The 12,745-nt window shown below is 37.1% G+C and overlaps 2 protein-coding genes across 3 annotated transcripts; one reads left to right on the plus strand and one right to left on the minus strand.

Annotated features, from left to right (window-relative positions):
• The first annotated feature begins 317 nt into the window (after positions 1-317).
• LOC105168888 (uncharacterized) lies at positions 318-8,648 on the plus strand. 2 transcript variants are annotated; one of them, XM_011089081.3, is made up of 10 exons: positions 318-1,396; positions 1,739-2,110; positions 2,409-2,780; positions 2,868-2,936; positions 3,608-4,099; positions 4,264-4,320; positions 6,324-6,488; positions 6,793-7,009; positions 7,226-7,558; positions 8,035-8,648. In XM_011089081.3, the coding sequence occupies exons 1-10, from the start codon at positions 551-553 to the stop codon at positions 8,145-8,147; spliced, it is 3,036 nt and encodes a 1,011-aa protein (XP_011087383.1). In that variant the 5' UTR covers positions 318-550; the 3' UTR covers positions 8,148-8,648. The 2 variants fall into 2 exon arrangements, with proteins under 2 accessions (XP_011087383.1, XP_011087384.1); XM_011089082.3 differs by having other exon boundaries at positions 6,336-6,488.
• Positions 8,649-10,879: 2,231 nt separating this feature from the next.
• On the minus strand, positions 10,880-12,261 carry PRA1.E (prenylated RAB acceptor 1.E). The gene has a single exon (XM_011089084.3). The coding sequence runs from the start codon at positions 12,063-12,065 to the stop codon at positions 11,526-11,528; it is 540 nt and encodes a 179-aa protein (XP_011087386.1). The 5' UTR covers positions 12,066-12,261; the 3' UTR covers positions 10,880-11,525.
• Between the last annotated feature and the right edge of the window lie 484 nt (positions 12,262-12,745).

Genomic DNA, 12,745 nt, shown 5'->3' on the forward strand with positions numbered 1-12,745 from the left:
AGTATACCCACATACCACAAATTCTGCAACTCTTTGATCAACTTTTAAAAAATTGAATTATTTGAAATTACTTTTTCGAATTCTTGCTCCTTGGTTGTAGTGTGTAACAATATGATTACGTGTATGCAAATATGTAAAAAAGTAATAACTGAGACGATAATAATAATAAAATATTTTAATAAAAATACATATTTTTGCTCATTATCACAGTTTCAAAAATTGAAAATTGACAATGAATGAAAATCAAACCAAACAAGGTATTAGAATCGAAAAGGGGTTGCTATTATTTTATGAGAAAAAGGACAGCATAGGCATTTGGGTTTGGGGCATGTTGGTGTTGGTGTTATTTACCCTAACAGAATAATGTACACAGTAATGGCGGGTGGATCCTTACGTAGTACTCAAGTGTATCTAACTTCATGGTGGGTGGATCCTTAAGTCCTCCATTGGCCATAGATCCATTTATCGACTGAATGTCCACAATACAGACCTGCTGCTCATAGCATTTTTCCCCGACCCAAGAGACATCTCTCTCCGCGTCCTTCTCCATATGGCGGAGGACGACGACGCTGAGACGTTCGGAGAGTTCGCTTTCGCTTCCTTTCAATCGAATTCTCAATCCAACGCCCCGGATTCGTTGCCCCACGAAGAAGAAGATGATGATGATGAATGGGGCGATTTCGTCAAATCTCCGCAGCAGTCGGAACCCTCCCACCCTTCTCTCAAGGGACATCACCCATCAGAATCACCGCCTTCGTGGGTGAAGCCCAGCGGCGCTTTGCCGCTATCAATTTTTGGGGAAGCTGAGGAGGAGGAAGACAATAGCGCTGTTGCTGGGGATTTTAATCAAGGAAAAAGCAGTGTAGTTGCTGGGCATTTCACTTCCACTTTAGCTGTTAAAGATGTATCGAATTCGCAGAAGTTTAGGTTTGATGATCTGTATAATGGATTTTCACAGATCAAACCCGAAAAGGCCCCTGGTGCCAATGCCACTGGCTGGGTTGATTCAGTTGCGAATGGAGTTTATTCTATCTCAAATCAAGATGCGGCTAGATCAGCCGTTGTTGAGTCGAAAAATGTAGATTTGGATACTATTGTAGGTATTAGTGATCACAGTCAGCTCACAAACCAGAGCGACAATGACGAGTTTAGTTTTAAGTCCTATGTGCCCAATCAAAGTAAGAACATTGATCTTTTTCGTGGCTGGAGTCCGGAACTTAATGGATTTAGCTATAATTTGAACACGATGGCTCCAAATGTTCAAATCTCAAGTTCAGAGTTAGATACGAATGGACAGTTAGATGCTTCTGCTACTGCTGTTGATGATGATGGGGATGATGGGTGGGAATTTAAGGATGCATATTCAGAATCGAGGGCTGAAGAAGTGAATACTAATGTAAGAAAAGATTCTGGTAGTTTCACTGCTATATTAGATTTCAGTTGTAAGGAAGTACTTGTTTAGTTGCCTTGTCATTTGTAGTGGGTTTTGAAATGTCCAAGGTGTCAATGGCTGGAACTCCAGGAGTTGCATGACATGCCAATCTATGGATTTGATCTAAATTCTGAATTGGACTCTAGGCATTAATTGACTGTAGGCTATGTGGAGTTACATTCTAGCTTATTTCAAATTAGAGTATATGATTGCTTGCTCCAGCCCGAAACAAGATTGATACATCTTTAAAGTAATCTGCTTAGTCTTTTCTGTTTTCTTTGCTGAATGTATGAATTTTATCTGAAGGTTGATGTCACGGTGCGTGAAGCTTCTGAAAGAAGTGCATACTCATCTGGGAGTGTAAGTGGCCCAAATGAATCACTTGACTTGTTTGGGACTGCAGATGGTGATTTCAATTCCCTCGCGAAGTCAAATGCATCAGTTGATTATTTGGCTACATCAAGTGGTATTTTGAGCACTTCCCAGGAAGTGGATCTGTTCGGTGTTCAGCCAAGTACAACAACTCTACATGGTTTTACTTCAGAAACAAACTCAAATATCAACCAAAATGACATCAGAGGTCCATCAGACCATAGTCCAGATGTTGGAAACACAGAATTAGGTGAAGGTTTTGGAGGGTTTCCTGGTGCTTCTGCAGAAACTGGACACAAGCATGGGGTAAGTTTCTGTCTGGATATGTTTGGTCCTATTCTCATATAACAAGTTTGTCTCTGGAAAAGTTTCTGTACTGTTTGGAAAAGTATCTAGCAATTATGTACTTTTTCCCTCTGAAGATTGAGATGAAGAGACAAAGCCAAATGAGCATATGTGAAGGAGAGGGAGATTTTGATGGTTTGTGTTGGGAAGGGGAAAGTCTGTCAAAATTGACTTTAAAACACAAGGAGCAGTTTTTCTTTTACAAATCCATCATTCCTTTTTCTTGTGTTTTTGTTGATGTGATGAATTTTATCTGAAGGTTGAAAACGGGGCACATGAAGTTTCTCAAAGAAGCGCATATTCATCAGGGGCTGTAAGTGGCTTAAACAATTCACTTAATTTGTTTGGGACTTCAAACGGATCAATCAATTTCTTTACAATGTCAACTGAATCAGTTGATCATTTTGCTGCGTCAAGTGGTACTTCTAGCTCTTCGCCTGAAGTGGATTTGTTTGGTATTCAGCCAAGTATAGCAACTCTAAATGGTTTTACTCCAAATACAAACTCAAATATCAAACAAAATAATATTAAAGGTCTGCTAGACCATAGTCCAGATGCGGGAATTGCAGAACTTGATGAAGACTTTGGAGAGTTTACTGCTGCTTCTGCAGAAATGGGATCAGAGCCTTTGGTAAGTTGATCTTTTATCCACTTATTTATTGTTACTAAATGTTCACATCACAAGATTGTTTCTGGTAAAGTTTAGTACTTGTTTCAGGAAGTACCCCCTAATGATGTTCTTTCTCCCTCTAAAGATGCAGTATCAGCACCATTCGGTGAACAACAGGTGAAGTAATTCTTGTATAGCACTTGATAAACCTTTCTATTGAATAACTGTTATACTTGGTTGATTAATCAATATCTGAAAGAATGTGCATGCCTGCTTCAAGATATTTAGTTATGTACATTAAAATTTAAGGGTGCATGTGATAAGTATCTCAAAAATGCTCCGTGTTTATATTTTCTTGCTCCTTTACAAAGTGACGTGCTTTTTGTTTTTGCGTTATTGTCTGCATATTCAGTAGGGCCTCCGATTTTCTTCTTTGTGAATATAACCTACTAATTGTTAAAAGAACAACTATATGTGTGTGTATATATATATTTACCTGAGTCTGTATTACTTCTTCCTACCCATCCATCATCTTCACCCAGCATTCTCCTTGGAATTTAATCATGTTTTGTTGGCTATCTTACTTCAATGTCTACTTTTCTGTGTAATTTTCAAAATTTTCCACGTGTATATTTATATATATATATATATATATTTAATTTGGCTCTCCTTGCTTGATGCCTGCTTTATTTGATTTTTTAACTTTGACTTAAGGAAAAAAGTTATCTTTATCCGCCTAGGGAGTTTTGAATTGCATGCTCAAAAATGTTGTGCTCCTTTATTTTGGCTGCCAAACTTTATTTTCTTTCGTGTTGTTATCTTACTGGGTTTCATTTTTTACTTTATAGGGGAAAGATAGAGTGTTAAATTATCACAAAGGCGCAATCCCACTCTCTATTTTTGGAAATGAAGAGCCAGAAAGTGATGGTTCTTCAGATGTTCAAGATGTGTGTACATACCAGTCGACTTCTGAACAAAGGAATAATCATACTTCTACCACAGTTATATCTATCAGTGATCTTATCTCAAACTTATACAGCCAAACTGAGCAGATTTCTTCGATAAGCACTGTCCAAACACCAAGTAAAACTCGGTTGAGCCTCTCCAATGCAGTTTCCAGTCCCAATCGAGTAAATGATGATGATCATCTCGATCATGACTCATGGGATTTTAAGGATGCCTCCCAAACAAGATATGACTCTGAGGTATCTCTGTATAGTGTTGGAAATACACATCTGAGTGTTTCTTCCAGGCGGAAGCTGAACAACCATTTGGATTTCTATTCTAAATTAAAGGAAGAGTTGTGCTTTGTCACTAAATGCCAAATTGAAAGCCTAAAGGTATGTATTTGCAAAGGCAGTTTCTTGCTCTTCTGATTATTATCAAGTTGCTCAAAAGTGTTCTTACCAACGCTTAGTAGCAAAATTTTTACTCACTTGCATTTCATTCTCAGCAATCTATCTGCATCAGTGGTAATTTACTATAATCTGCTCTTTTTTATTAGCAAGCTCGAGGTAATGCTGCTCTTTCTGGTGAAGATGCAGGGAATAGTGAATTCCAGGTGAATCATCTGCTTGTCCGTTTCCATGGATGGTTCTAAGTTTTAGATTTGTTCCCGGGAATTTAAGTTACAAAGAATATCATTTACCTTTATGATTCTAGTTTTATAAATTGTGATCATCACACCTGAAATATCCTTTCTTTTAGTTGGTAAAAAAAATGATTGTACTGTTTCCTTTATTTTGGACAATGATCAGATCTGCTCCAACTTTGTGATTGCTAAACAACTAGTTCCCCTGAAATCTTTTTTAATTTCATAAGTGCTTAATAACTTTTCCTATATTTTATTATCTGAAGTCATCTTGTCAAGTGTGTGCTTAATGCTGCTACCATGTGTGTGTGTGTTTAAAAAAGAAAAAAGGCTGCTACCATGAGGTAATAATTTTGGAAGTACATCCAAAAATTTCTACCTAGTCTTTGTAGATTTGTTTTGAGAAAATGATTGAAGCTTTTAGATCATGGGGTTATGTGTCTGCATAAGATGGAATGTTAGAGGAAAATTTTTGATTGAAAAATCAATGTCATACAGTAACGTTGACCATGCATCATAATTTGACGGTCAATAAGCATCTAATGAAGTACCTTCATGTTGCTGAATAATCCTCAGAAAGATACTGACTGGAGCCCTGCAGTTTATCTCTCCTTCACGAAAGGAAGAAACATCCCTCTGAAATATTTAAAATCATCTTCACCATGGACTTGCTAAACTTGCTTTGGTCTCTTGGTAATTGAAAAATAAAAAACTTCAAATTGAACTTTGTTCTGTTTTCTGTAACTAAAAAGTGAGTATTTGAATTTGGGGTTGGATCTACTGCCATTTCTTTTCTTTAATCTCTTTATTGTTTTGCAGCATGAGGATTGTATTGTAGTAATTTACTTAAAAATGGCATAAAATTAAGCATTTATTATGGTATCAATACCATTGCAAGTGACCATTCCTTGGTGAAGAAGAGAAAAGAAATAGAAAGAGGACAAAGAATTGATGGGTGTTGTTAACTGTTGCCAAAAGACTTTGTTGGAAGCAGGCACAAATTAGAGATGGAAGAATATAGGAAAGAAGAAATTATCCCAACGGTTCCCTATAGATCAAAGAGCTGGATTTGGACCATTTCTTGTTGTTTTGCGTCAAACACTAGAGTTGGAAAACAGGCACTCTCTGGCACTAGCTTTGCTGAACAAGAAATGAATTGACTTAGAAGGTGATCTGGGAATCCATAAAACACTGCGGGGTGTAATTTGGCAAAAAATCATTTTGCAATTGCAGCAAAAATATGCTGTGATGATCATATAAGAGTCTGACGTGTAGAACTGAATGGCTCAAAAGGGGAAAGATAATAGAAACTGGACAGGTGATCTGGAAATGCACCTGCTGAGTATAAACATTTGCTGAAAATTATTTCACATTTGTGAAACAAAATATACTGTGGTGACCAGAATAGGCATCTAAAATATACTCCTGCAGAGCACCAATGTACCTCTTGTTTTCACTTTCAAGTTAAAACCAAAATGTTTTTGGAACATAATTTATTGCTAGTGTGCCCGATTTTTAGCAGAAGAAAACTTAAAGGGTAGAAAGATTCTTTTCAGGTAATACTGCTTAGAAACATCTTTTGCCAGGGAAACTGGGAAAGTAAAATCAATATGAATGATGAATACTGAAGAACTGTCATTTTCATTGCGAAAGCCAAATAATGTTGTTCAATTATGATCTTTCGATTTGAGGCTAATGGTATTGTTGTATTATGTAGTATCGAATGCACTCTATTTGCTTTTACCATTTCTTTTGGATCTTGTATGCTATTAGTTAAAAAAAAAATTGTTAGTCAGCGAGTTGATGATGATCTGTGCATTTCTTGGTGTACAGTTTTGATCTCTTGGTTTAGTATTTAATTAGTGTCTCTTCAAGCTTGCACTTTGCATGAAAAACTTTTATTAGATTGCTTGGTTATGCTCTTGTCCAGTGGGTATGGAACATAATGTCATGATGTCCTCAATCTTTTGTAGTTGGTCTCTCAGGAACTTGAACAAATGGACGTCTTTCTTGAAGAAAGCAATTCAGGGGATGACCCTTCACGAGATAGTTATCTGAAGGAATTTGTTGATGTTTTGCTGGAACCACAGTTTCAAGTACTTGAGTCAGAGTATCACTTATCACAGAAGTTGTTATTGGTACATCTTCTGCCCCTTGATCTGTCACCTAATAGTTATATGCTTTATAGTATTTAAAACTTTAACTGATTCAAATTGATTTATGGATATTACTCCAGGATTTTATTTTGCATATAATACCAGATTATAATTTGCAGTAGAATTTTTTGTTGATATTCAATTTAATGTTTTTTTATGGAACAACTGACTGGAATCTTTCTTTTAATCGTTTTCATTTGATTCTTGCTGGAAATTAGCTCTTGCTTTCTGTGTTGGCATGCTGGTCGTTTTACCGCTTATGATGTTGTATCTTGATGTCCAATAGGCGGAGAAGGATTTGACATCAGCTATGGAACTTTTAAGACATACAACTGCAATGCTTAAGATTTTAAACATAGGAACATTGGAGGAACAAAGGATGTATGTTTCCATGTGGTCTAAGATGATTTCTGTCTGCACACAAGAGTTAAAGCATGGTGCCTCGATTTGGAATCAAGCAGCGGAGAAGCATGTCCAAACTCAGTTTCTATCTGATCCTCAAGGTACTCTATATTAAAGTATTATGTGATCTTGTTGAGAAGAACCACTCCATAATAACATTATCCTCCGTGACAGATATTTAAGGTGAAGAATAGTGGATTGTTATTGGCTATAAATAATTGAACATTAGATGATGAATAGAACACATTTCTTTTTCTCGATATGGCTACCCTGCATTCCATTTTAAATCCTCTCTAAAATCAGAATAATGACAACAGGAAGGAAGTTTGTTTTAGCCCTTGGAGAGATATACAGGGTGGTGGTGATTCTTGGAGCTTCAGCCAAACTTTTCAAGCCTTGGGTTTTATCATGTTCAGTGGACTCACCAACCGTCTGTGCTCTTCCAGAGGAATGCCATGCTTTGTGGTCAACTTCAGGGCTTGAAGAAGCATTTTTAAGTGTATCAGGGCCAACTGCTTCGAATAATACATCATTATTGAGTTCCATCAAACACATCCTTGGTCTTGATGCACTTGTACTTCAAAACCATGTTTTCATGGGAAAGAAATCTTTGTGTCGGCTGTCGATGCTGACTGCAGAAGTGGCACCAGGTAGACAAACCCGAATAATTCAGAACTTCTATTCTCCTTGTTCCATGATCTCTTATTAGTCCATAAAATGCGACTCTGTACTTTGCTACCACATATGGATGAATTCCACTAGTTGACCTGTGTGACTAAATTCTGAAAGTATAGATGTCCTAATTGCAAAATGCATGATATGTGTCATCTTCTGGACATTTTAAGACCAAAAAATTGTCAGTTCCCATATAAGTGGCTGTTGTTAAGTATTGGGAGAAGACACCAAGTCTTAAAAGTTCTATTAGAACTCAAGCTGTCACTTAGATAATACTCAACAGGTGTTAAAAGAGAAGTTATAGGAAGACTATGGCCGTGTTACATTTTTCATCGCAGCTAAACATTAAACTAAGTTGGCTGTATTAGATTATCTACCTTAGATCTTACAAATGTCTTTCAATGATGTTCTCCTCATGGTTTTTCCTCTCCTTTTGACATTTCTGAACCAGGCATGACGATGGTAATGTGGGGAAACAAGGAGTATTTCGTGACTCTTGCAAATCTGTGGGCAAACTTGATAAGCCATAATCCTCCAGAGTTACCACAGTTGAACCTTGTTTAATAAGGAGAAGTAAGTGGAAATCCCATGTCACTAATCTCTTTCTAGAGTGTCTTATTAGATGTGTGCTCGAGCTCTGCCGATCCATACAGGGAACGCCAAGGGAAACTTTACCGGGCTTCCCTTTAATAGCTTCCCTGTGATTACTTTTTCATGATAAGACATGTCACGTTATTGGAGCCAATATGTGCTTTTCTGCCGCATTCACATTGCACCGGGTCAACAAACTGCAGAATGAAGATATGAGTTTCTGAGATGGTTTTGTCCAGAAAAAGAGATTATTTTGTTTCATTACTTTTCTCTTCTGTTTGGTATTCTTTTCCGTAGGTTTTAGAGTATTGTGAATGTAGTGATTTTGTTGTATAAGTGTGTAGTTTCTGTACAAGTTGACTACGGGTGCCATTCGCGCACAATTTTTTCATTATTAGACCTGTCAAGGTTATACCACTAAAGTAGACTACAACATTCATCTTTCTTTTCAATATATATATTTTCAGACTGTCATGCATTAGCATGCCACTAGAACAAAGAAATTTAGGTTACCTTTCGTCTCCAAGCCTCTGTTTCTCTTTCCCACGACTTCTAATCCATCTTTGATGTGAAGAATCTACAAGAATTACCTCTAATGCACCAGCCTTTGGCATAAAATTTACAGGGAATTACCATAAAATGCACAATAGGGAAATGATGAGTTATAAAATCTTTCTTGAAGTAGTTTTTTCTTGAAATAGTTGGGGGAGTGAAGATAAGCGAAGCATTTATTTTCCAAGCCCAAGGATAACATCCAACCTAAAACATTCTATGGAGTTAGGCCCAAATTACGTAACATCTCACTATTAGTTGACTGAAGAATTACCAGCCTAACCTTTGTCCCATTGGTACCGGGGTATCCAAGCTTAATATCAGCAAGTTTAAGATTCATCCAACACGTCAACTTTATTGTACACATCAAATTCCACCTTACCTTGAAAGGGAGCCAGCACGTACACACACGCAAGTGGATCTAGCTGGATGAAGACCACATGTAATCAATTCCTTGATTTTAGTTTATTTTGTTGTTGATCTGACAAGATTTCTTCTTATTGGCGTGGGGGCCAAATGACATGGTCAACAGGGGGATAACCATTATTCCATAAACTAGACATCCCAAGAGATATCTTAACATCCCTGGATTGATCCTTAGATCTCTCACAACCCACTTTTATAAATAGCGGTCCAAATAGGTCAACAAGATAACTAAGCTCGTTTAACAAAGTCCAGTTGAATTCTCTCTATTTTTCTACACTCTTCACACAAATTTCAAAGCTATTCTTCATATTTTCAACATTTCACACTCATATTTACATATTGAACTTACTGAATTTCATGTTTTATCTTGATTTCTTTATTTATTCTATCTTAAATACTTTATAAACTTAAGCATTCGTGTGTTAATTCATGTGAAAACCTACCGCAAATATTTTTCCAATCTTAATGACCAAATTAGGTCCAAGTCCAAGCCGAGAAGCGACGCCCCTCACTCGCTTAGCCTAGCACACCCAAACCTTGCTAGCATAAGCACACTTGACAGACAACAAAGATATCAGACCAACTAGCCAGTTCTCCCACCTTGCTGACTGGGCAATGCCCAAAAATAGGGCCCATAGCAGTAGGCCAATACCGAACAACAGGGCCATCACATCAACGTATTCTACACATCTGAGCCACATAACTTTACACGTCTGATGAGTAGCAAATTATAGTGATAATTAGCTGATATGCGTCTCTAATTTTAAGTGTTTTGACCCCTGTTATTAGTCCTTCGTTACACTTCTCAAGTTTCGAGTTCTATTCCATGCCAACTAAGAATAAGAACTCTGGGCATGATTGCTTGGCATTTTATCTCATCTCAGTTAAAATAAATGAGATGAATTGCATTTAATTGAAACAAAGTTTTTTCTTCTTAATATGCAATTGGATGTAAGATAAAATGTAATGATAATCGTTAATATGATGTATAGAAAGAGTTTAGTAAAAGAATTATGATGATTATATTTAATGAATTATGTTTGAAAAATATTTTGGAAAATTCTCACAAGCAATTACATATCCGATCACAAAATATTTGACGAGATCATTTTTGACACCTTATTTTTATTTTTATTTTTTCATCGAATTAAAAGCATAGAGTGTAGACAAATAGTCAGTTTATTCCTTCATTCATTGTCTAAGAATCATATATGGTCAGAAGGGAGTTGGGAAAGTCATATTTAGAGCTTCTCCAAGTGTAGTTGAAGCCAATGAATTTTTTCACTGCACCTTCAGCCCATTCAAACTGACTTTAATTTCATCATTTTGTGGGCCTGTCTTCAACTTCCACAAGACATTTGCTTCCTGTTTCCGGGGGTTAAGACATCCCACGATGCAGCTGCAGCTGCTACTTGCAAATCTTATTGCCCAAGCACAAACACAAGATCTCAAAGACTGAATGGAGCAAGCATATAAACTCACTGATAAGTACACCGGAATGGATGAGTGAGTTCTGGAGTGCCACAAGCCAACCAAAAGGAAAAGAAAATAAAGAACAAGGCAGATCCCTTCTGAAGTCAATGCAACAATTCACCGTAAAAACGTTCACGTTGTTGCATCATTTCTGTTTTTGAATTCCCCGTGAGCGGAGCTAATCACAAGCAGCTATTTCATGATGATGCAAAAAGAGATAGACCGCAAAATATATACTCGACCATACAACAAGATTCTGGAAAACCAATGTCAGCAAATCGGCATAACAATAAGTCCAATCAAGCCAAGAATTACTACAAAAACCACCAAGTTCGTGACAATCAGGTAACAAGCACCATACATCAAACAACATGGGATCTTAACACAACTTAAGTTGGCCCCAATTAAACAAAAAGCACTATAACATTTTCTGCAAATCAGTGTAAACGAACTTGTCCGTTGGATAGAAGAATCAAAGAAGAAATACAACAAATACACCTTCCAAGTTCGACAGCAAGCATTCTCCTATATAATCCGCTCTGATCTTCCCAAACACTGCAGTAATCTTCACGACAGACTTCACATAAGGTTATCAGAAGATCCAATCATTTTACTAAGGATAAACAAATGCATTCCCCTTTTTACCATCGGAACTGCGATGACTCATCATTTTTTAGCAAACTCGGAAGAAAAGTTTAGATCTTTTTGAACTTACAATAAACCCACAACAAAACCTTCAAAGTCAATGCCAGTTTACTAAATTCATAAATTTCAAAAGGGGAAAGTACCTCAAATTTCAAAAGAATTGTTGAATTATACCTAAAATTCACACATAGATTAGCATCACAATGGACTTAATCCCACTCCAGATCTAGAAACACAAACCCAAAGATCCAATTCTCAACGCACAACCGAGAGCAACCCGCCTTCGGCCGCCTCACTCTCGTCCAAGAACAAATCCTCTGTACCCCTAAACGCAGCGTGAACACCAATCAGAACTACCCCAACAATCAATGCCACAAGGACATTCAATCCAACGTGAGTAAACACCAATGCTACCACAGTAACCAAGCTCAAGACCAGCAAAACAACACGGTCATCGACGATTCTCCCAAAAAGGAGAAGTGGGTCCTCGCGGCTGAAGTAGAGGGAAATCCAGGCGATAGAAACGACCAGGAAAACAATCATGGAGATGGGGTGGTAAACGAGGCTGCAGAAGAGGATGGTGAGCACGATGAGAGCGTAATTGACGCGGAAATGGTTGAAGTTTTGGCGGATTCGTGACATTGCCTCGGCGTAGCTGAAGGGAAGCGAGAAAGCAGAGATGTCGAAGAACAGCCGCCACGGACGGCGGGCGGCGTACAGGGATCGAGCCCGGGAGACTAGCTGCGGCTTCGCGGAGGGCAAGGCGCCGTAAGGGGAGGCTGAGTTCAGAGGCATTGTTTCTGGGGACTCGGAAGCAAAGGGATAGAGAAGTGCAGAAGGGAATTGTAACAACCCCCGGAATGCTAATCAAGAACAGGGCCGCTCATCTCCGATCGTAGCTCAGCCGCTGCGGCGGAGATTTACAACTGAAATGTCAGTGTCTTTAGGTGTTTTGTATATTATTGCAAGATGGGTTTTTCAGACTTGCCTTGAAAATTAAAAATATTACCTCAAAATAAAAATAATTATATAACTTCTGGACGGTGTCATTAAAAACTTTGCTGTTTTTTCTTATGAAAAATATTATAAAAGAATTGAAAAGTGACAAAATAAATAATTCATAAAATATATTAATCTAAAAAAATATTTTAAACAATTTAAAATATATATAAAATTACAATTTATAATTCAAATGATATTTTGACGAATTTTCACTATAAACATTAAATGAAAGTCTATTTGAGACTAACTGAAGTGCACACGGTGAGTTTTAGTAATTTTTCAAAATATCTAACTATTATATATTAAGAAAAAGTATTTTTTTGGTGTATTTTCGACTCCATCTCTTACGCTATGCACATTGATTAATGTTTTTAAATTTCAAATATCATATATTGATAAGGTATTTATTTAATTTTAAAAAAATCAAAACATATATATATGTATATAAATAACTTCCAAAATGACCAAGAGCC

Source organism: Sesamum indicum, linkage group LG8 (assembly GCF_026168435.1).
Source record: "Sesamum indicum cultivar Baizhima isolate 11 linkage group LG8, ASM2616843v1, whole genome shotgun sequence".
NCBI classification, from domain to species: domain Eukaryota; kingdom Viridiplantae; phylum Streptophyta; class Magnoliopsida; order Lamiales; family Pedaliaceae; genus Sesamum; species Sesamum indicum.

What these genes read in the sequence shown, in the direction of transcription:
- LOC105168888 (XM_011089081.3), top strand. Translation starts at nt 551, where the DNA reads ATGGCGGAGGACGACGACGCTGAGACGTTCGGAGAGTTCGCTTTCGCT. An exon ending in AAATGGGATCAGAGCCTTTG is followed by an intron (nt 2,781 to 2,867) that starts GTAAGTTGATCT and finishes TACTTGTTTCAG; the next exon opens with GAAGTACCCCCTAATGATGT. An exon ending in CACCATTCGGTGAACAACAG is followed by an intron (nt 2,937 to 3,607) that starts GTGAAGTAATTC and finishes TTTACTTTATAG; the next exon opens with GGGAAAGATAGAGTGTTAAA.
- PRA1.E (XM_011089084.3), bottom strand. Translation starts at nt 12,065, where the DNA reads ATGCCTCTGAACTCAGCCTCCCCTTACGGCGCCTTGCCCTCCGCGAAG.